Source organism: Scyliorhinus torazame, chromosome 9, assembly GCF_047496885.1.
Source record: "Scyliorhinus torazame isolate Kashiwa2021f chromosome 9, sScyTor2.1, whole genome shotgun sequence".
Classification (NCBI taxonomy): Eukaryota; Metazoa; Chordata; class Chondrichthyes; order Carcharhiniformes; family Scyliorhinidae; genus Scyliorhinus; species Scyliorhinus torazame.
The window spans coordinates 25,075,298-25,096,753 of record NC_092715.1 but is presented as its reverse complement, the minus strand read 5'-3'; the positions used below and the strand labels follow the sequence as shown (position 1 = coordinate 25,096,753).

Here is a 21,456-nt window from a genome sequence, read left to right as displayed (position 1 = left end):
TTTGGCGCCGGGTCCCGGACATCGCGCCAGTTTTCGGAGAATCCCGCCCCATGTCTTTTGCCAAATTGGCCTGTTTTCTCTTCCCATTTCACAATTCCCCCGCGCCTGTCTACTGTACCTTCACTTGTCTCCTTCCCATCTCCTTTCCCCTCCCACCATCATCCCTTTCTCTGTTTCATCCCGATTTGCCCTTTCTTTCCCTACTTGCCGAGGATGTTGAATCACAAACTTTTTCCCAGTTCTGACAAAAAGAAGTCAGACCTGAAATGTTGACTCTGCCTCTCCCTCTCTCCCCCCCAGATGCTTCCAAGCCTGCTGGCCTGAATTGAATGCTCACGCCACCCCCCCAACTCCCCAGATGGGTTCCCAAGCTGGGGTAGGGGTAGCAGGGTGGGGTGGGGGGGGCGCAATTTCATGGTAAGGCAGACAGGGCTTCGGACCGGAAGCCCACCTACACCCCGATTAATAACCCAAAGTGGCCACGGATTTCGGGTGCCTCCTCAGGAACCTGGCAGTTCCGACCCTCCCTCCCATTCCCGGCCAACAGTCCAATACCAAGATCCCCCTCCCTCCCGCCCCCTCCCGACCATCCCAGGGCAGGGAAATTTCAGGCAGCTGAGTATTTCCAGCCTTCTCCGTTTTTGTTGAGCATGTATACTGTTACATAAAGAGGTCATGGCAGCCGTCTAACACGCAGCGATATCCCACAGAGAACTATGAGACCTGAAGCTCAGGGGTGGGATACTAAGATTGCAGGAGTTGCGGATAGTGATGAAGATTGTCAGAGAATACAACAGGATATAGATAGGCTGCAAAATTGGGCAGAGAAATGGCAGATAGAATTTAACCTGGACAAATGCGAGGTGATGCATTTTGGTGGATCCAATTCAAGTGGGAGCTATAAAATAAATGGCAGAACCATCAGGAGCATAGAGACACAGGGAGGTCTGGGTGTGCAGGTCCACAGATCCTTAAAAGTGGCAGCACAGGTGGAAATGGTGGTAAAGAAAGCATGTGGCATGATTGCCTTCATCGGATGGGGCATCGAGTATAAAAGCTCGAAAATTATGTTACAATTATATAGAATGTTGGTTAGGCCACATTTGGAATCCTGTGTCCAATTCTGGTCACTGCACTACCAGAAGGACATGGAGGCTTTGGAGAGAGTACAGAAAAGGTTTACCAGGATGTTGCCTGGTATGGAGGGTATTAGCTATGAGGAGAGATTGAATAAACTGGGATTGTTCTCCCTAGAGAGACAGAGGCTGAGGGGCGACCTGATAGAAGTTTATAAAATTATTAGAGGTATAGATAGGGTGGACAGTTGGAGGCTTTTTCCCAGGGGGGAAATGACAATTACATGGGGGCACAGGTTCAAGGTTCAGTGGAGATGTGAGGGGGACGTTTTTTACACAGAGGGTGGTGGTGGCCTGGAAGGCACTGCCAAGTGAGGTGGTTGAGGCAGATACGTTAGCGACCTTTAAGACTTATCTGGACAGGCACATGAACAGACGGGGTATAGAAGGATACAGGTGGTTGGTCTCGATAGGACACGTGATCGGCGCAGGCTTGTTCTTTGTTCTTTGTTCACTTCAGAACTACGGGTTTGGAAAAAAATAAGTTAATATCAAATGGTGTTCAGGAGCACCCCATTAATGTATTAAAATTACAATGTGTAAACTATAAGACCCCACAGTACCACTGAATACGACATAGAATTTTGTAGAACCTACAGTACAGTTTGTCTGGTGTTTGTGCTCCACATAAGCCTCCTTGTTGGGGTTGCCCTGTTTTTACTTTTATTTCCCTTTATTCTTTCATGGAACATGAACGTCACTGGCGAGGCCAGCATTTGTTACCCATCCCTAATTGCCCTTGAATTGAGTGGCTTGCTGGGCCATTTCAAAGAACAAAGAATAAAGAACAATACAGCACAGGACCAGGCCCTTCGGGTCCTCCAAGCCTGCGCCGATCACGTGTCCTATCTAGACCAACCGCCTGTATCCTTCTAGACCCCGTCTGTTCAGAGGGGAGTTAAGAATCAACCACATTGCTGTGGGTCTGTAGGCCAGACCAGGTAAAGTTGGCAGATATCCTTCTGTAAAAGACATTAGTGAACCTGAATGGTTTTTAAGGCCATCGATAGTGGGTTTGTGGTAACCATTAACCATTAGAAAGTAAAGCAGACAGTAAAGAAGGCAAATGGTGTGTTGGCCTTCATTGTGAGAGGATTTGAGTGTAGGAATAGAGATGTTTTACTGCAATTGTATCGGGCATTGGGGAGGCCACACCTGGAGTATTGTGTGACGTTTTGGTGTCCTTATCTGAGGAAGGATGTTCTTGCGGTGGAGCGAGTGAAGCGAAGGTTCATCAGGCTGATTCCTGGGATGGCGGGACTGTCATATGAGGAGGGGCTAAGTCGGTTAGGATTATATTGATTGGAGTTTAGAAGAGTGAGGGGGGATCTCATAGAAGCTTATAGAATTCTAACAGAATCAGACAGAGTAGATTCAGAAAGAATGTTCCCGATTGGCGGGGAACCCAGAACTAGGGGTCATCGTTTGAGGACTGAGGTGAGGAGAAATTTCTTCACCCAGAGAGCGGTGAATCTGTGGAATTCACGACCACAGAAAGTAATTGATGCCAAACCGTTGTGTAATTTCAAGAAGGAATGAGCTGTAGCTCTTGGGGCAAAGGGTATGAAGGGATATGGGGGTATGGCGGGATCAGGATATTGAAAATGATCAGCCATGATCACAGTGAATGGCAGAGCTGGCTCGAAGGGCAGAATCATAGAATTTACAGTGCAGACGGAGGCCATTCGGCCCATCAAGTCTGCACCGGCCCTTGGAAAGAACACCCCACATAAGCCCACGCGTCCACCATATTCCCGTAACCCGGTAACCCCGCCTCACCTTTTGGACACTAAGGGGAATTTAGCACGGCCCATCCACCTAACCTGCACATCTTTGGACTGTGGGAGGAAACCGGAGCACCCGGAGGAAACCCACGCATACAGGGGGAGAACGTGCAAACTCCACTCAGACAGTCACCCAAGGCTGGAATTGAACCCGGAACCATGGAGCTGTGAAGCAGCAGTGCTAACCACTGTGCCACCGTGCCGTGCTTCTATAGGGCATTGGGGAGGCCACACCTGGAGTATTGTGTGCAGTTTTGGTGTCCTTAACTGAGGAAGGATGTTCTTGCTGTGGAGGGAGTGCTTCTATTTTTTCTGTGTCTTGCTATGTTTCTATTATTGAGACTAGCTTTATTTCCCAGATATTAATTTAATTTAAACTCCACCAGCTACCATGAGGGGGTTTAAATCCATTGATTAGGGGTTATCACTGTTGCTTCACAGCTCCAGGGTCCCAGGTTCGATTCCCGGCTTGGGTCACTGTCTGTGCGGAGTCTGCACGTTCTCCCCGTGTCTGCGTGGGTTTCCTCCGGGTGCTCCGCTTTCCTCCCACATGTCCCGAAAGACGTGCTTGTTAGGTGAATTGGACATTCTGAATTCTCCCTCTGTGTGCGCAAACAGGCGCCGGAATTTGGCGACTAGGGGATTTTCACAGTCACTTCATTGCAATGTTAATGTAAGCCTACTTGTGACGCTAATCTACTTGTGATTAACCTGGGTTGCGAGGTTACTAAATCGGTGATGTTACCTCCACACCACCATCAAACACTGCCGCAGGGATCTGTGGTGTGGGCTGCTCAAGGAACAAGGAGAGTCCTTCATGCACTTTCCTCCCTCAGCCAAGTCATTGCTGTTCCTGGGCCTTTGCATTGCGCATATTGGCTGTCACATTGATCTACAAGAACCATTAATGCACTTCACAGAGTATTACATCAGGTGCACGGCACATCCTGAGGATATGTTAAAGTAGTAAAAAGAAATTGAGAGACTTTATTCTTTTTACTTGCAGCAGGAGCCCTGAGATATCTTTAAAAGGGGATGGCTTTCCTCGTGGTGTTTTAGTGTTACCACGGGACACTGGAATAGATTGCTGATGCCTATTTCATCAGGATTAGCTCATTGATATGATCACTGCTTCAATCACAAACAAATATGGTGCATTCCACAGTCTCACGACGCTCTGTGTAGGGGCGGCACGGTGGCATAGTGGTTAGCACTGTTGCTTCACAGTGACAGCGTCCCGGGTTCGATTCCCGGCTTGGGTCACTGTCTGTGCGGAGTCTGCACGTTCTCCCCGTGTCTGCGTGGGTTTCCTCCGGGTGCTCCGGTTTCCTCCCACAAGTCCCGAAAGACGTGTTTGTTGGGTGAATTGGACATTCTGAATTCTCCCTCTGTGTACCCGAACAGGCACCAGAGTGTGGCGACTATGGGATTTTCACAGTAACTTCATCGCAGTGTTAATGTAAGCCTACTTGTGACACTAATAAAGGATATTATTACTATAAAGAATGGCCCAAAACATCTGATCAGTTATCCTGCGTGTGGCCGTTCATTTGCAGCTCTGCAGAGCTGACACGGTGAAACTGGGAAACAATTCCACAAATAAAAAGGTAGAGTTTCAAAATTCTCTTAACACAATTGCTGCTTGATCAATGTTCATTTGAAATCTGTGATTGATAGCTGTTTTTGTTAGCCAAATGGGAATAGACGGTTTCCTTTCCTTTTCATGGGGAATGGGCGTCGCTGGGCTGGGACAGCATTTGTTGCATATCCCTAATTGCCGCTTGAATTCAATGACTTGCAAGGCGTCGTAACCCGACAGGCGACCCAGGGATCTGCACCTTCAGAGTCCCTGTGGCCTCGCCTGAGTACGATTTATCCAGATGAGGGGGGGCGGGGCAGGGCTACCCCCACCCCCTTTTCCTCATACTGCTGGGACATAACTACCCCGGCCCGGTTGTGGGCTGGGCACGGGAGACCCTTCGGAGAGTAGGAGGTGTCAATTGTAAGGAGAATAAATCAAAACTTTTCTGGTCATCACTCTCGTGGACATTTGCCTGAGAATTTTCACTGGCGATGAGGATGGAATTTTCCCCCTCCCGTCGAAATGGATGACGCTTTGGACTTGGCGGGGAGGGGTGCATTAACCGTACAGAAGACTCCGGGATCTGCACCTTCAGAGTCCCTGTGGCCTCATCTAAGTACGATATACCTTGATGGGGAGGGGGGGGGGGGGGGGCAGGGCTACTCCCTTTCCTAGGACTGCTGGGAATTAAATACCCCGGCCCGGATATGGGCCGGGCACGGGTGACCTTTCGAGGAGGAGGTGTAAATTGATTTGATTTGATTTATTGTCACATAAGTACAGTGAAGCACGTACATAGTGTACAAAAAGAACAACAGGGAATATTGACAAATGATGTGGAGATGCCAGCATTGGACTGGGGTGAGCACAGTAAGAAGTCTTACACCAGGTTAAAGTCCAACAGGTTTGTTTCAAACACTAGCTTCCGGAGCACTGCTCCTTCCTCAGGTGAATGAAGAGGTATGTTCCAGAAACATATATATAGACAAAGTCAAAGATGCAAGACAATGCTTTGAATGCGAGCATTTGCAGGTAATTAAATCTTTACAGATCCAGAGAGAGGGGTAATCCCAGGTTAAAGAGGTGTGAATTGTCTCAAGCCAGGACAGTTGGTAGGATTTCGCAAGACCAGGCCAGATGGTGGGTGTGAATGTATTGCAACATGAATCCAAGGTCCCGGTTGAGGCCGTACTCACGTGTGCAGAACTTGGCTATAAGTTTCTGCTCAGCGATTTTGCGTTGTCGCGCGTCCTGGGCTTGCAAAATCCTACCAACTGTCCTGCCTTGAGACAATTCACACCTCTTTAACCTGGGATTACCCCTATCTCTGGATCTGTAAAGACTTAATTACCTGCAAATGCTCGCATTCAAAGCATTGTCTTGCATCTTTGAATTTGTCTATATATATGTTTCTGGAACATACCTCTCCATTCATCTGAGGAAGGAGCAGTGCCCCGAAAGTTAGTGTTTGAAACAAACCTGTTGGACTTTAACCTGGTGTTGTAAGACTTCTTACTGATTGACAAATGGTACATCGACAAACAGTGATTGTTTACAGTGCGGAACAAGGGGCCAAACAAAGCAAATACATGAGCAAGAGCAGCATAGGGCGTCGTGAATAGTGTTCTTACAGGGAACAGATCAGATTTGTAAGGAAAAGAAATCAAAACTTTGCCGCAGTCATCGCTTCCGTGGTCACTCGTCTGAGACATTACACTAGGCCATTTCAGAGGGCAGTAAAGAGCCAACCACATTGCTGTGGGTCTGGAGTCACATGTTGGAAGCCAGATTTTGGTGACCCAGAATATATACGGTATTAAAATGTCCTAACAAGCCCCAGCAGCTAAATGTCCTGCTCCACTGGTCATAGATCATAGAATTTACAGTGCAGAAGGAGGCCATTCGGCCCATCGAGTCTGCACCGGCTCTTGGAAAGTGTTAATTCTGGTCCAAATTGACCAGTTCCTCCACAACCACCATGTGCTTCTGTGGTGCAATACCGAGCCCCACCCGTTGGCGCTGCTCTCAGCACCTCGGCACTCGCTGGAGACTTCGTCGCCTCGCAATGTCCTCTGGGAGCTGTAGTTCCCGTTCTTGCCGGACTCTCTGAACCCGGCATGCCCTGCGCGAGCGCAGGCGCAGTGAGTGTTGGCCCGGTTGCCGGGGTGACGGCTCCCTCAGTGCACGGCCAGAGCGATGGCGGTCTGCAGGGCGAGGCTGGCGCTGGTCACCGTCTGTCTGCTGCCCGGCCTGGCCCAGGCGGTCGGCAAATACTCGCGGGAGAAAAATGAGGTGGACGCAACTGGGAAGGCGGAGATTGAATTCAGGATGGCTAAACTCAACCAGGTCTGGGAGAAGGCGCAGCGGGTGAGTGAGTGACTGAGGGAGGGGAGCGAGTGGGCAAGGGTCCAGTGTCAGTGGGGGTGGGGCCAGTGGGGGAGGGGCCAGTGGGCTGGGGTCCAGTGTCAGTGGGGGAGGGGCCAGTGGGCTGGGGTCCAGTGTCTGGGGGTGGGGCCAGTGGGCTGGGGTCCAGTGTCAGTGGGGGAGGGGCCAAAGGGCAGTGGGCCCAGTCTCTGGGGGAGGGGCCAGTGGGCTGTGGGTCCAGTCCCTGGGGAGTGGCCAAATTGCTGGGGTCCAGTGTCAGTGGGTGATGGGCCAGTGGTATAGGGTCCAGTCAGTGGGGGGAGGGCCCGTGGGCTGGGGTCCAGGGCCAGTGGGCTGGAGGTCCAGTCTCTGTGGGGGAGGGGCCAATGGGCTGGGGTCCAGTGGGGGAGGGGCCAGTGGGCTGGGTCCAATGTCAGTGGGGGCAGGGCCCGAGTGCATTGCGTCCAGTCTCTGGGGAAGGGGCCAGTGGGCTGTGTTTCCAGTGTCAGTGGGGGACGGACAAGTGGGCTGTGGGTCCAGTCTCTTGGGAGGGGCCAAATGGCTGCGGTCCGGTGTCAGTGGTTGATGGGCCAGTGGTATGGGGTCCAGTCAGTGGGGGAGGGGCCCGTGGGCTGGAAGTCCAGTTTCTGTCGGGGAGGGTTCCATTGCCTGTGGGGGAGGGGCCAGACTGCTGGTGTCCAGTGTCTGTGGGGGAGGGTCCAGTGGGCTGGGGTTGTTCCTGTTGGGGTGTGGCCAGAGTTGGGATCCTGTCTCTGGGAAGGCACCAGATGGCTGGGACAAGTGTCTGTGGGGAGGGGCCTGCAGGCTGGGGCCAGTGTCTGTGCAACACAGAGTGGAATAGAAGAGATTAATCTGGGGAATTGCACGTTAACTGTGAATGGGGAATGTGCAACTACAAAGTAAGTCTGTTCAGAGAAGCACATCGAGCAGTGATTGATGTCAGAATGCTTTTCTGGAACTACATTTGTTCAAGAGGCAGTAAATTAAATATTCATGAAGGGAAGTAGACATCTATCAGTTGACTGACCTACCTAATCTGTAACTGTGTTTTTACCGGGAGGGTGGTAATGGGTAAATGACAGGGATGTTTGAGGTTCACTCTTTCCGTATTTCAAAAGTGGCGACACTAACAAATGGTTCAGCTTTTGACATTCTGTTTAAAATGATGGAAAGAATTATCCGGATATATAAATCATTAACGAGTTATTCACAGCTGTCTTTGAAACAGTGCTATTTTGATTCATCTTTGTCACTCTCTCTGCTCCTCCCACCTAAGTATTTCAAAGTTTTTTAAAACTTCATTGTTTTTCATTGAAATTTGCAAAATTCTCACAGGGTAGATGTGGATAGAATGTTTCCCCTGTGATTCTAGAACCAGGGAACAGAATACTGAATGACTTAAGACTTAGACGAGAAAGAATTTCTTCACTCGGAGAGTGGTGAATCTTTGGAACTCTCTACCCCAGAGGGCTGCGGAAGCTCAATCGTTGAGTATGTTTAAGACCAAAATCGCTACATTTCTGGTTACTAATGACATCCAGGGATCTGGGGATAGTGCAGGAAAGTGACGCTGAGGTACACGATTTGAAATGAAAAATGAAAATCGCTTATTGTCACAAGTCGGCTTCAAATGAAGTTATGTGAAAAGCCCCTAGTCGCCAAATTCCGGCGCCTGTTCGGGGAGGCTGGTATGGTAATTGAACCGTGCTACTGGCCTGCCTTGGTCTGCTTTAAAAGCCAGCTATTTAGCCCAGTTTGCTAAACCAGCCCCGGTTTAGATCATTTGCCGTGATCTAATTGCGTAGTGGAGCAGGCTTGATGGGCTAAATGGCCTACTCATGTTCCTGTGTTCTCTAATTTTGCTTTTTTATGATTTCATGTGATTTCAATTAATCTTGTGGAGATTTTAGACCACAGAGCCACAGTGAATTAGTTCAAAATAATAATCTTTATTATTGTCACAAGTAGGCTTACATTAACACTGCAATGAAGTTACTGTGAAAATCCCCTAGTCGCCACACTCCGGCGCCTGTTCGGGTACACGGGGGGAATTGAGAATGTCCAATTCACCTAACAGCATGTCTTTCGGGACTTGTGGGAGGAAAACGAAGCACCCGGAGGAAATCCAATCCATTGAAACACATTCATGAGCTAGTTTACTCCTGTACAGTAAGGTGGTGGTGGCAGTGGTATTGTTGCTGGACTAGTAATCCTGGGAAAATGGAGGGTCGTAACAGCAGGGCTGTTTTTGAATCTGTTAGTGCGTGTTCTCAGGGACCAGGGTTCGAATCCCACATACTTAAATTCTATAAAATACCTGGAATTAAAAGTCTAACGATGACCATAAAACCATTGTCAATTGTCAGAAAATCCCAACTGGTTTACTAATGTCCTTTGAAGAAAAGAAACCTGCCGTCCTTACCTGGTCTGGCCTACTACATGTGGCTCCAGACCCACAGCAATGTGTTGAAACTGAAATGGTCTAGCAAGTCCCTCAGTTGTATTCATCCACGACAAAGAAAATAAAAATAAATGAAACTGGATGGATCACCCAGCATTGTCCTAATCACCAGAAATGACAACGGCAAACAGCCTGTTGACCCTGCAAAATCCCCAGTACTAACATCTGGGGGCTTGTCATACTCATGGAATCATACCTTACAGATTGGATTTGTTTATTGTCCTGTGTACCGAGTTACAGTGAAAGTATTGTTCTGCGTAAAATTTCAGACCGATCATTCCAGACATGAAAAGAAAATAATAGGGCAAACATAAATTACAATGTAAACACATAGGCACAGGCATCGAGTGAAGCATACAGGTGTGTAGTACTACTCAGTAGAACATAGAACAGCACAGGCCCTTCGGCCCCCAATGTTGTGCCCAGCATTGTCTGAAACCAAGAGCAAGCTATCCCACTCCCTGTCATTCTGGTGTGCTCCATGTGCCTATCTAATAACCGCTTGAAGGTTCCTAAAATGTCCGACTCCACTATCACAGCAGGCAGTCCATTCCACACCCTAACCACTCTCTGAATAAACAACCTACCTCGGACATCCCTCCTATATCTCCCACCCTGAACCTTATAGTTATGCCCCCTTGTAACAGCTACATCCACCCGAGGAAATAGTATCTGAACGTCCACTCTATCCCCCTCACCATCTTATAAACCTCTATTAAGTCGCCTCTCATCCTCCTCCGCTCCAAAGAGAAAAGCCCTAGCTCCCTCAACCTTTCCTCAAAAGACCTATCCTGCAAACCAGGCAGCATCCTGGTAAATCTCCTTTGCACCCTTTCCAATGCTTTCACATCCTATAGTGAGGTGACCAGAACCACACACAATACTCCAAATGTGGTCTCACCAGGTTGCAGCATAACCCGCGGCTCTTAAACTCAAAGCCCCCTGTTAATAAACACTAACACACTATAGGCCTTCTTCACGGCTCTATCCACTTGAGTGGCAACCTTCAGAGATCTGTGGACATGAACCCCAAGATCTCTCTGTTCCTCCACATTCCTCAGAACCCTGCCGTTGACCCTGTAATCCGCATTCAAATTTTTTCTACCAAGATGAATCACCTCGCACTGATCATAGAATTTACAGTGCAGAAGGAGGCCATTCGGCCCATCGAGTCTGCACTGGCTCTTGGAAAGAGCACCCTACCCAAGGTCAACACCCCCACCCTATCCCCATAACCCAGTAACCCCACCCAACACTAAGGGCAATTTATCATGGCCAATCCACCTAACCTGCACATCTTTGGACTGTGGGAGGAAACCGGAGCACCCGGAGAAAACCCACGCACACACATGGAGGATATGCAGACTCCACACAGGCAGTGACCCAAGCCGGAATTGAACCTGGGACCCTGGAGCTGTGAAGCAGTTGTGCTATCCACAATGCTACCGTGCTGCCCCTGATCAGAGTTAAACTCCATTTGCCATTTTTCGGCCCAGCTCTGCATCCTACCATTGTCTCTGCAGCCTACAAAAGCCCTCCACTCCTCCACTACTCCAATTTCCTGACCCACCCTTCAGCACCCTCCTCCAAGTCATTGATAAAAATCACTAACAGCAGAGGACCCAGCACTGATCCCTGTGGTACACCGCTGGTAACTGGTCTCCAGTCTGAAAAATTTCCACCCACCACCACCCTCTGTCTTCTATGTGATAGCCAGTTACTTATCCAATTGGCCAAATTTCCCTCTATCCCACACCTCCTTACTTTCTTCATAAGCCGACCATGGGGAACCTTATCAAACGCCTTACTAAAATCCATGTATACGACATCAACTGCTCTACCTTCATCTACACACTTAGTTACCTCTTCAAAGAATTCAATCAAATTTGTGAGGCAAGACTTGCCCTTCACAAATCCGTGTTGACTATCCTGCATCTTTCCAAATGGTCATAAATCCTATCCTTCAGGACCTTTTCCATTAACTTACTGACCACCGAAGTAAGACTAACCGGCCTATAATTCCTGTTCCCTTTCTTGAACAGAGGAACAACATTCACCACTCTCCAGTCCTCTGGCACTATCGCCGTGGACAGTGAGGACCCAAAGATCAAAGGCTCTGCAATCTCATTCCTTGCCTCCCAAAGAATTCTTGGATATATCCCATCTGGCCCAGGGGACTTGTCGACCCTAAGGTTTTTCAAAATTGCTAATACATCCTTCCTCAGAACATCTACCTCCTCCAGCCTATCCGCCTGTATCACACACACATCCTCAAAAACATGGCACCTGTCCTTGGTGAACACTGAAGAAAAGTATTCATTCAACGCCTCTCCTATTCTGATGCCATGCACAAGTTCCCACTACTGTCCTTGACCAGCCCTAACCTCACCCTGGTCATTCTTTTATTTCTCACATAAGAGTAAAATGCCTTGGGGTTTTCCTTGATCCAACCTGCCAAGGACTTCTCATGCCCCCTCCTAGCTCTCCTAAGCCACTTTTTTAGCTCAGTCCTTGCTACCTTGTAACCCTCAAGCGACCCAACTGAACCTTATTTTCTCATCCTTACATACGCTTCCTTTTTCCTCCTGATAAGACATTCAACCTATTTTGTGAGCCATGGTTCCCTCACACAACCATTTCCTCCCTGCCTGACAGGGACATAGCTATCAAGGACACGCGGTATTTGTTCCTTGAACAAGCTCCACTTTTCATTTGTGCCTTTCCCTGACAGTTTCTGTTCCCATCTTATGCTCCCTAATCACATCATAATTACCCCTCCACCAATTATAAACCTTGCCCCGCCGTATGGCCCTATCCCTCTCCATTGCAATAGTGAAAGACACCGAATTGTGATCACTATTTCCAAAGTGCTCTCCCACAAACAAATCTAACACTTGGCCCGGTTCATTACCCAGTACCAAATCCAATGTGCCCCCCCCCCTCTTGTCAGCTTATCCACATATTGTGTCAGGAAACCCTCCTGCACATACTGGACAAAAACTGCCCCATCCGAACTGTTCGACCTATAGACGTTCCAATCAATATTTGGAAAGTTAAAGTCACCCATGGCAACTACCCTGAGACCTCCACACCTATCCATAATCTGTTTTGCAATTTCTTCCTCCACATCTCTATTACTATTTGGGGGCCTATAGAAAACTCCTAACAACGTGACCGCTCCTTTCTTATTTCTAACTTCGGCCCATATTACCTCAGTAGGCAGATCCCCTTCGAACTGCCTTTCTGCAGCCGTTAAACTATCCTTGATTAACAATGCTACTCCTCCACCTCTTTTACCACCTTCCCTACTCTTACTGAAACATCTATACCCCGGAACTTCCAACAACCATTCCTGTCCCTGTTCTAACCATGTCTCCGTAATGGGCACAACATCGTAGTCCCAAGTACCAATCCACGCTCCAAGTTCACCTACCTTATTCCGGATGCTCCTTGCATTGAAGTAGACACACTTCAACCCACCTTTCTGTCTGCCGGTACACTCCTGCGACCTTGATACCCTCCTCAGTAACTCACTACTCACAACACTGGCTTCTGGACTACAGCTCGTTTTCCCATCCCCCTGAAAAATTAGTTCTCCCCCCCCCCCCCCCCCCTGAAGAGCCGTAGCAAATTTCCCTCCCAGGACATTGGTGCCCCTCTGATTCAGATGCAAACCATCCCACCTTCCCCAGAATGTGCTCCAATTATCCACGTAACTGAAACCCTCCCTCCTACACCAATCCTGCAGCCAGTAGCGAAGATGTGTGAAGAGATTAGATCAGTCCATAAGAGGGTCATAAAAGCGGGGCTGTTTTTGAATCTGTTTGTGCGTGTTCTCAGGCTTTTGTATCTCCTGCCCTATGGAAGAAGTTGGAAGAGTGAATAAGCCGATTGGGAGAGGTTTAATTATGCTGCCCGCTCTCCCAAGGCAGCAGGAGGTGTAGACAGTCAATGGATGGGAGGCGGGTTCGCGTGATGGACTGGGCTGTGTTCGCGATTCTCTGTAGTTTCTCACGGTCTTGGGCTGAGCAGTTGCCATACCAGGCTGTGATGCAGCCCGAAAGGATGCTTTCTATGGTACATCTGTAAAAGTTGGTAAGGTTCAGTATGGACATGCCGAGTTTCCTTAGTTTCCTGAGAAAGTATAGGCGCTGTTGTGCTTTCTTGGTCATAGCTTTGACGTGGGTGGCCCAGGACATATTTTTGGTGATGTGTACGCCGAGGAATTTGAAATTGTTCACCATCTCCGCCTCGGCCCCGTTGATGCTGACAGGGATGCTTCCTGAAGTCAATGACCAGCTCTTTAGTTTTTCTAACATTGAGGGACATATTGTTGTCGCTGCACCACTCCACTTGGTTTTCTATCTCCCTCCTGTATTCTGACTCATCGTCGTTCAAGATTCGACCCACTGGACTTCCGGGTCGCGGCGATGCGGAGCTAAGCCGCGCGAGTCGGCAGCTCCCGCAGGAACGGACTTTTGGGCCCGCTAACGGAGCCCCAACGGACCTTTTAAAAAAAATCAACCCGTGGGAAGAACCACGTGGGAAGACCTGCATGGACCGGACCCGCAGTGAAACGGCGAGGAAAGCGGCCCTGGAGCAGCGGGAGAAGAAAAAAACAAAATGGCGGCGCCCATGGACAGAGAGGAGATGAAAGAGTTCATCAAGTGCTGCTTCGAGGAGCTGCGTAAGGAGATGGTGGCACCTATACTGGCAATGGTGGAAAAACTTGGAGCAACCCAGAAAGCCCAAGAGGTGAAGATTCAGGAGATCCAGGAAAAAGTGAGTGAGAACGACAACGAGCTCGTGGGCCTGGCGGAGAGAGTGGAGCGGCACGAGGCGCTGCACAGGACGTGGGCGGGAAGACTCGAAGACCTGGAGAACAGGTCAAGGAGAAACAATTTGAGGACCCTGGGTCTCCCAGAAGGAGTGGAGGGGGCCGATGCCGCGGCATATGCGGGCACAATGATCGGGACGCTGATGGGTGCGGAGGCCCCCCCGGGATTGCTGGAGCTGGATGGGGCGCACCGAATGCTAGCGAGGAAGCCCAAGGCAAATGAGCCGCCAAGGGCGATGGTGGTGAGATTTCACCGGTTTACGGACAGAGAGAGGGTCCTGAAATGGGCCAAGAAGGAACAAAGCAGCAAGTGGGACAATGCGGAGATCAGAATATACCCGGACTGGAGCGCGGAGGTCGCTAAGCGGAGAGCGGGTTTCAACCGGGCCAAAGCGGTGCTGCATCGGAAAGGAGTGAAATTTGGAATGCTGCAGCCAGCGCGACTGTGGGTTACACATAATGGCCAACACCACTACTTCGAAACGCCCGAAGAGGCGTGGACCTTTATACTAGCTGAAAAATTGGACTCTAATTGAGGGTTTGTGTGGGAGGGGGGTGTTGGAGGGTTGAAGTATGACGGTTGTTGTACATAGGGGGTCAGCCACGCACAGGAAAGGATATATGGGCTGGGGGAGAGGGACAAGGCCATGACAGGAGCTGCGCCATGGGAGGCGGGGCAGGCTTTGGGAAGCGCGGGGTTGTCTTTCCCGCGCGCGGCAAAAAAAAAGGCGGGAAGGGGAACAAAGGAATGTACATTAATTGGGAGATTCCCACACGGGGGGGGTTAAAGGGATGGCGGGGGAAGCCGGGGTCAGCAGGTGTCGGCTGACTTACGGGAGGGATATGGGGGGAGCAAAAAAGCTAGACGGGAATCTAGCGGGGGGGGAGGGGGGGCAAAGGGTTGCTGCTGCACTGGCTGAAAGAGAACGGGACACAGAAGAGGTGGCTGGGGCGGGGGTCCCCCAGCTGGGGGACTGGAGAGTGAGGGAGACGCGGACAAGGGACTGGCCCAGAAAAGGAGATGGCTAGTCGGCGGGGGTGGGGGGGGGGGGGGGGTGAGAGTCCCTCCAATCCGGCTGATAACGTGGAACGTGAGGGGCCTGAATGGGCCGGTGAAGCGGGCTCGAGTGTTCGCGCACTTGAAGGCAAATGTGGCAATGCTCCAAGAGACACACCTGAAGGTGGCGGACCAGGTCAGGTTAAGAAAGGGATGGGTAGGACAGGTATTTCACTCGGGATTGGATGCAAAAAATAGAGGGGTGGCAATTCTGGTGGGAAAGCATGTGTCATTTGAGGCCAAGACTATCGTAGCGGATAATGGAGGGAGATATGTGATGGTGAGTGGTAGGTTGCAAGGGACGTGGGTGGTGTTGGTAAATGTATACGCCCCAAACTGGGATGATGCTGGATTCATGAAGCGCATGTTGGGGCGCATTCCGGACCTGGAGGTAGGAGGACTAATAATGGGAGGGGATTTCAATACGGTGCTGGACCCAGCACTGGACCGCTCCAGATCAAGGACGGGAAGGAGGCCGGCGGCGGCCAAGGTACTTAGGGGGTTTATGGATCAGATGGGGGGAGTGGACCCATGGAGGTTTGCAAGACCGCAGGCCAGGGAATTTTCTTTTTTCTCCCACGTGCATAAGGCTTACTCCCGGATAGATTTCTTTGTTCTGGGCAGGGCGCTCATCCCGAGAGTGGGGGGGACGGAGTATTCGGCCATAGCCGTTTCGGACTATGCCCCGCACTGGATGGAGCTGGAGCTGGGAGAGGAGAGGGACCAACGCCCGCTGTGGCGGCTGGATGTGGGACTGCTGGCCGATGAGGTGGTGTGTGGGAAGGTGAGGGGGTGTATTGAAAGGCACTTGGAGGCCAACGACAACGGGGAGGTGCGAGTGGGGGTGGTATGGGAGGCGTTGAAGGCGGTGATCAGGGGAGAGCTGATCTCCATCAGGGATCATAGGGAGAAGATAGAGGGAATGGAAAGGGAGAGGCTAGTGGGGGAGATCTTGCGGGTGGACAGGAGATACGCAGAGGCCCCGGAGGAAAGATTACTTGGGGAGAGGCAACGGCTCCAGACGGAGTTTGACCTGCTGACCACGGGCAAGGCGGAGGCACAGTGGAGGAAGGCGCAAGGGGCGACTTACGAGTACGGGGAAAAGGCTAGTCGGATGCTGGCGTACCATCTCCGTAAGAGGGCGGCAGCGAGGGAAATAGGGGTAATCAAAGATGGAAGGAGAGCCACGGTTCGAGGGGCAAGGGAAATAAATAAGGTATTTAAGGACTTCTATGAAGAGCTGTACAGATCCCAGCCCCCAGGGGGGGAAGGGGGGATGAGGCGATTCCTGGACCAGCTGGGGTTCCCGAGGGTGGAGGAGCAGGAGGCGATTGGTTTGGGGGCACCAATTGGGGTGCAGGAGTTGAGTAAGGGTTTGGGGAGCATGCAGGCGGGGAAGGCCCCGGGGCCGGATGGGTTCCCAGTGGAATTCTGTAGAAAATATGTGGACCTGCTGGCCCCGCTACTAGTGAGGACCTTCAACAAGGCAAGAGAGGAGGGAACCCTGCCCCAGACAATGTCGGAGGCGACAATCTCCCTGATTCTAAAGCGAGACAAGGATCCACAGCAATGTGGATCGTACAGGCCGTTTTCGCTCCTCAATGTGGATGCTAAGCTATTGGCGAAGGTACTGGCCACTAGGATTGAGGACTGTGTCCCGGGGGTGATTCACGAAGACCAAACGGGATTCGTAAAGGGCAGGCAGTTAAATACCAATGTGCGGCGGCTCTTAAACGTGATAACGATGACATCGGAGGAGGGAGAGGCGGAGATAGTGGCAGCTATGGACGCGGAAAAAGCCTTTGACCGAGTAGAGTGGGAGTACCTCTGGGAGGTATTGCGCAGGTTTGGGTTCGGGGGAGGGTTTATTAGATGGGTTAAGCACCTTTACAGCGCCCCGGTGGCGAGCGGAGTGAGCAACCGGCGGAGGTCGGAGTACTTTCGGCTGTACCGAGGGACGAGACAGGGGTGCCCCCTGTCCCCCCTCTTGTTTGCATTGGCGATCGAACCCGTGGCCATTTCACTTCGGGAGTCTCAGAAATGGAGGGGGATAGTCCGCGGGGGAGAGGAGCATCGGGTATCGCTATATGCGGATGACCTGCTGCTATACGTGGCGGACCCAATGGAGGGGATGGTGGAGGTCATGCAGACTCTGAAGGAGTTTGGAGAGTTCTCGGGCTACAAGCTTAATGTAGAGTAGAGTGAGCTTTTTGTATTACAGGCAGGGGACCAAGAAAGGGGGATAGGGGACCTACCGCTGAGGAGGGCGGAGAGGAGTTTTCGGTCTGGGGATCCAGATAGCCAGAAGTTGGGGGGCCCTACATAAACTGAATTTGACGAGGGTGGTGGAGCAAATGGAGGAGGATTTTAAAAGATGGGACATGCTCCCGCTCTCGTTGGCGGGTAGGGTGCAGTCGGTCAAAATGGTGGTCCTTCCGAGGTTTTTGTTCGTGTTTCAGTGCCTCCCCATCGTGATCACCAAGGGCTTTTTCAAGAGAGTAGGTAGGAGTATCATGGGGTATGTGTGGGCAAATAAGACCCCGAGGGTTAGGAGAGGGTTCTTGGAACGCAACAGGGACCGAGGAGGGTTGGCTTTGTCAAACCTAGAGAGTTACTACTGGGCAGCAAATGTGGCGATGGTCCGTAAGTGGGTTATGGAGGGAGAGGGGACGGCATGGAAGAGGATGGAGATGGCGTCCTGTAAAGGAACGAACCTGGGGGCGTTGGTAACGGCACCGCTGCCGCTCTCGCCGACAAAATACACCACAAGCCCGGCGGTGGCAGCAACACTAAAGATCTGGGGCAGTGGAGAAGACACAGGGGTGCAATGGGAGCATCGGTGTGGTCCCCGATCAGGGGTAACCACCGGTTTGTCCCGGGGAAGATGGACGGGGGGTTCCAAGGCTGGCATCGGGCGGGGATAATGGGGGACCTGTTTATTGACGGGACATTTGCGAGCCTGGGGGCACTGGAGGAGAAATTTGAGTTACCCCCGGAAATGCATTTAGATATATGCAGGTGAGGGCTTTTGTGAGGCGACAGGTGAGGGAATTTCCGTTGCTCCCGGCACAAGAAGTTCAAGATAGGGTGATCTCGGGGGGTATGGGTCGGGGAGGGCAAGGTGTTGGAAATATACCAAGAGATGAAAGAAGAGGGGGAAGCGCTAGTAGAAGAACTGAAAGGTAAATGGGAGGAGGAGCTGGGGGAGGAGATTGAGGAAGGTCTATGGGCCGACGCCCTGGGTAGGGTTAATACCTCCTCCTCGTGTGCCAGGCTCAGTCTGATACAATTTAAGGTGGTTCACAGAGCGCATCTGACGAGGGCGAGGCTGAGTAGGTTCTTTGGGGTAGAGGATAGATGTGAAAGATGTTCAGGGAGCCCGGCGAACCATGTCCATATGTTTTGGTCATGCCCGGCATTGGAGGGGTTCTGGAGAGGAGTGGCGGGAGTAATATCCCAGGTGGTGAAAGTCCGGGTCAAGCCAAGCTGGGGGCTAGCAATATTTGGAGTGGTGGATGAGCCGGGAGTGCAGGAGGTGAAAGAGGCCGGAATTCTGGCCTTTGTGTCCCTAGTAGCCCGGCGAAGGGTCTTGCTATTGTGGAAGGAGGCGAAGCCCCCTAGCCTGGATTATCGACATGGCAGGGTTCATAAAATTGGAGAGAATTAAGTTCGCTTTGAGAGGGTCTGCACAGGGGTTCTACAGGCAGTGGCAACCGTTCCTAGAATATCTCGCGGAGGGTTAGAAGAAGGTCGTTCAGCAGCAGCAGCAACCCTGGGGGGGGGTGGGGGCGGGGGGAGGGGGGAACGAGAGACTGTTTGAGGGGGTGGACGAGCGGGAGATAGCATGGAGGGTGGGGGGAAACGGTACGCGCGGCCAAGAGCCAGTGTATAAAGCTATGTAAATATACCATCTTGCCACGTATATATCTTGCTCGGAGAATTTGCGCTATTTTGTTACTGTGTGGGGGGGGGCGATTGTTTGTAAGGGGAAAAAAGTTGTGTTAAAAAACCTTAATAAAAAATATTTATAAAAATTTTAAAAAGATTCGACCCACTACGATCGTGTCCCAGATAATGTCCCAGACACCTCTATCACCATTCCTGGATATATCCTGTCTGACCGGCAGGACAAGCCCAGCAGTGATGGTGGTACAGTGGTATATGGTTAGGAGGGAATTGTCCTGGGAGTCCTCAAACATCAACTCCGCCCCCCTCTCAGCTGATGAATAAGTACTACAGTACTACTTGCTTGGAGGAAGCACTGAGGGTGGCAAGGGCATAGAATGTACTCTGGTCGGGGGAACTTCAGTGTTCCTCACCAAGTTGGCTCAGTAGTACCATCACAGACCGAGCTGGCCGGGTCCTAATGGACATAGCTGCTAGACTGGGACAGCGGCAGTTGGTGAGGGTGCAACTGTGCATTGGTAGGAGTGACCACCATGGAGTCCTTGTGGAGACAAAGTCCCATCTTCACACCGCCACCGTGGCTAAATAGACTTCAAACAGATCTAGCAACTCAAGACTGAGCATCTATGAGGCGCAGTGGACCATCAGCAACAGCAGAATTGCACTCAGCCGCAATCTGTAACCTGATTCCTGCATAACCCCCACTCTTCCATTCCAACCAAGCCAGGGGATCAACCCTTGTTCAATGAAGAGTGAAGGAGGGCATGCCAGGTGCAATACCAGGCATACCTAAAAATAAGATGTCAAAGCTACAACACAGAACTACTTGCATGCCATACAACATAAGCAGCAAGTGATAGACAGAGTTAAGAAAATCTACAACCAATGGATCAGATCAATGGATGTAGTCTTGCCACATCCGCCGTGAATGGTGGTGGACAATTTAACAACTCACTGGAGGTGGAAGCTCCACAAATATCCCTATCCTCAATGATGGAGGAGCCCAGGGCAGAAGATGTGGCTGAAGTATTCACAACAACTTTCAACCAGAGGTTCCTAGTGAATGATCCATCTTGGTCTCCTCCGGAGATCCACAGCATCACAGATGTCAGCCTTCAGCCAATTCGATTCTAGCCACATGATATCAGGAAATAGCTGCAGGCACTGGATTCTACGAAGGCTATGGACCCTCACAATATTCCGGCAATAGTACTGAAGGCTTGTGCTCCAGAACTTGCCACACCCCTAGCCAAGCTGTTCCAGTACAGTTACACTGGCACCTACCTGGCAATGTGGAAAATTGCCCAGGTATGTCTTGTACACAAGACACAGGACAAATCCAACCCAGCCAATTACTGCCCAATCATTCTCCTCTCGATCATCAGTAAAGTGATGGGAGGGGTCATCAGTTCTATCAAGCGTCAGTTACTTAGCAATAACCTGCTCACTTGACGCTCAGTTTGAGTTTCAACAGGGTCACTCAGTTCTTGACCTCATTACAGCCTTAGTCCAAACTTGGACAAAAGTGCTGAATACCAGAGGTGAGGTGAGAGTGACTTCTTCAGCTTCATCAATGACCTTCCTTCCATCATAAGGTAAGGATTGAGGGTCTCTGCTGATAACTGCATGTTCAGCACCATTCACAACTCCTCAGATACTGAAGCAGTCTATGTTCAAATACAGCAAGACTGAGACAATATCGGGGCTCGGGCTCCAAGTGGCAAGTAACATTCATGCCACACAACAGCCAAACAGTGACCATCTTCAATGACAGAATCTAACCAACACCCCTTAACATTTAATGGCATTACCCTTGCTGAACCCTCCACAATTAACATCCTGGGGGTTACCATTAACCAGAAACAAAATTAAACTAGCCATATAAATACCATGGCTCCCCAAAACCTGATCACAAGGCACAATATTTTCCACTTGCCTGGATGAGCTTGTGCTATCCAGGACAAAGCAGTCTTCCACTTGATTGCTACCCTTCCATAAACATTTAATGCCTCCACCACCAAGGAACAGTGTGTACCATCTACAAGATGCACTGCAGGAACTCACCAAGGTTTCTTATGCAGCACCTTCCAAACCCACGACCGCTACCATCTAGAAGGGCAAGGGAAGCAGATAGCTGGGAACCCCACCACTTGCAAGTTCCCCTCCAAGCCATTCACCATCCTGACTTATTATATGTATATCGCCATTCCTTCACTGTCGCTGGGTCAAAATCGTGGAATATCCTCTCTAACAGCACTGTGGGTGTGCCTCTACCTCGGGGACTGCAGCGGTTTAAGAAGGAAGCTCA

The 21,456-nt window shown here is 50.7% G+C and overlaps 1 protein-coding gene across 2 annotated transcripts in view; it reads left to right on the top strand.

The window, feature by feature from the left end:
• The first annotated feature begins 6,655 nt into the window (after positions 1-6,655).
• lrpap1 (low density lipoprotein receptor-related protein associated protein 1) overlaps positions 6,656-21,456 on the top strand; it is a 29,802-nt gene continuing 15,001 nt past the window's right edge. The window contains exon 1 of one of the 2 annotated variants that reach the window (XM_072515724.1): positions 6,656-6,869. In XM_072515724.1, coding sequence (XP_072371825.1) covers positions 6,699-6,869 — 171 coding nt within the window. In that variant the 5' untranslated portion in view covers positions 6,656-6,698. The remainder of the gene's footprint in view (positions 6,870-21,456) is intronic. The other variant, XM_072515723.1, reaches the window with a different exon arrangement.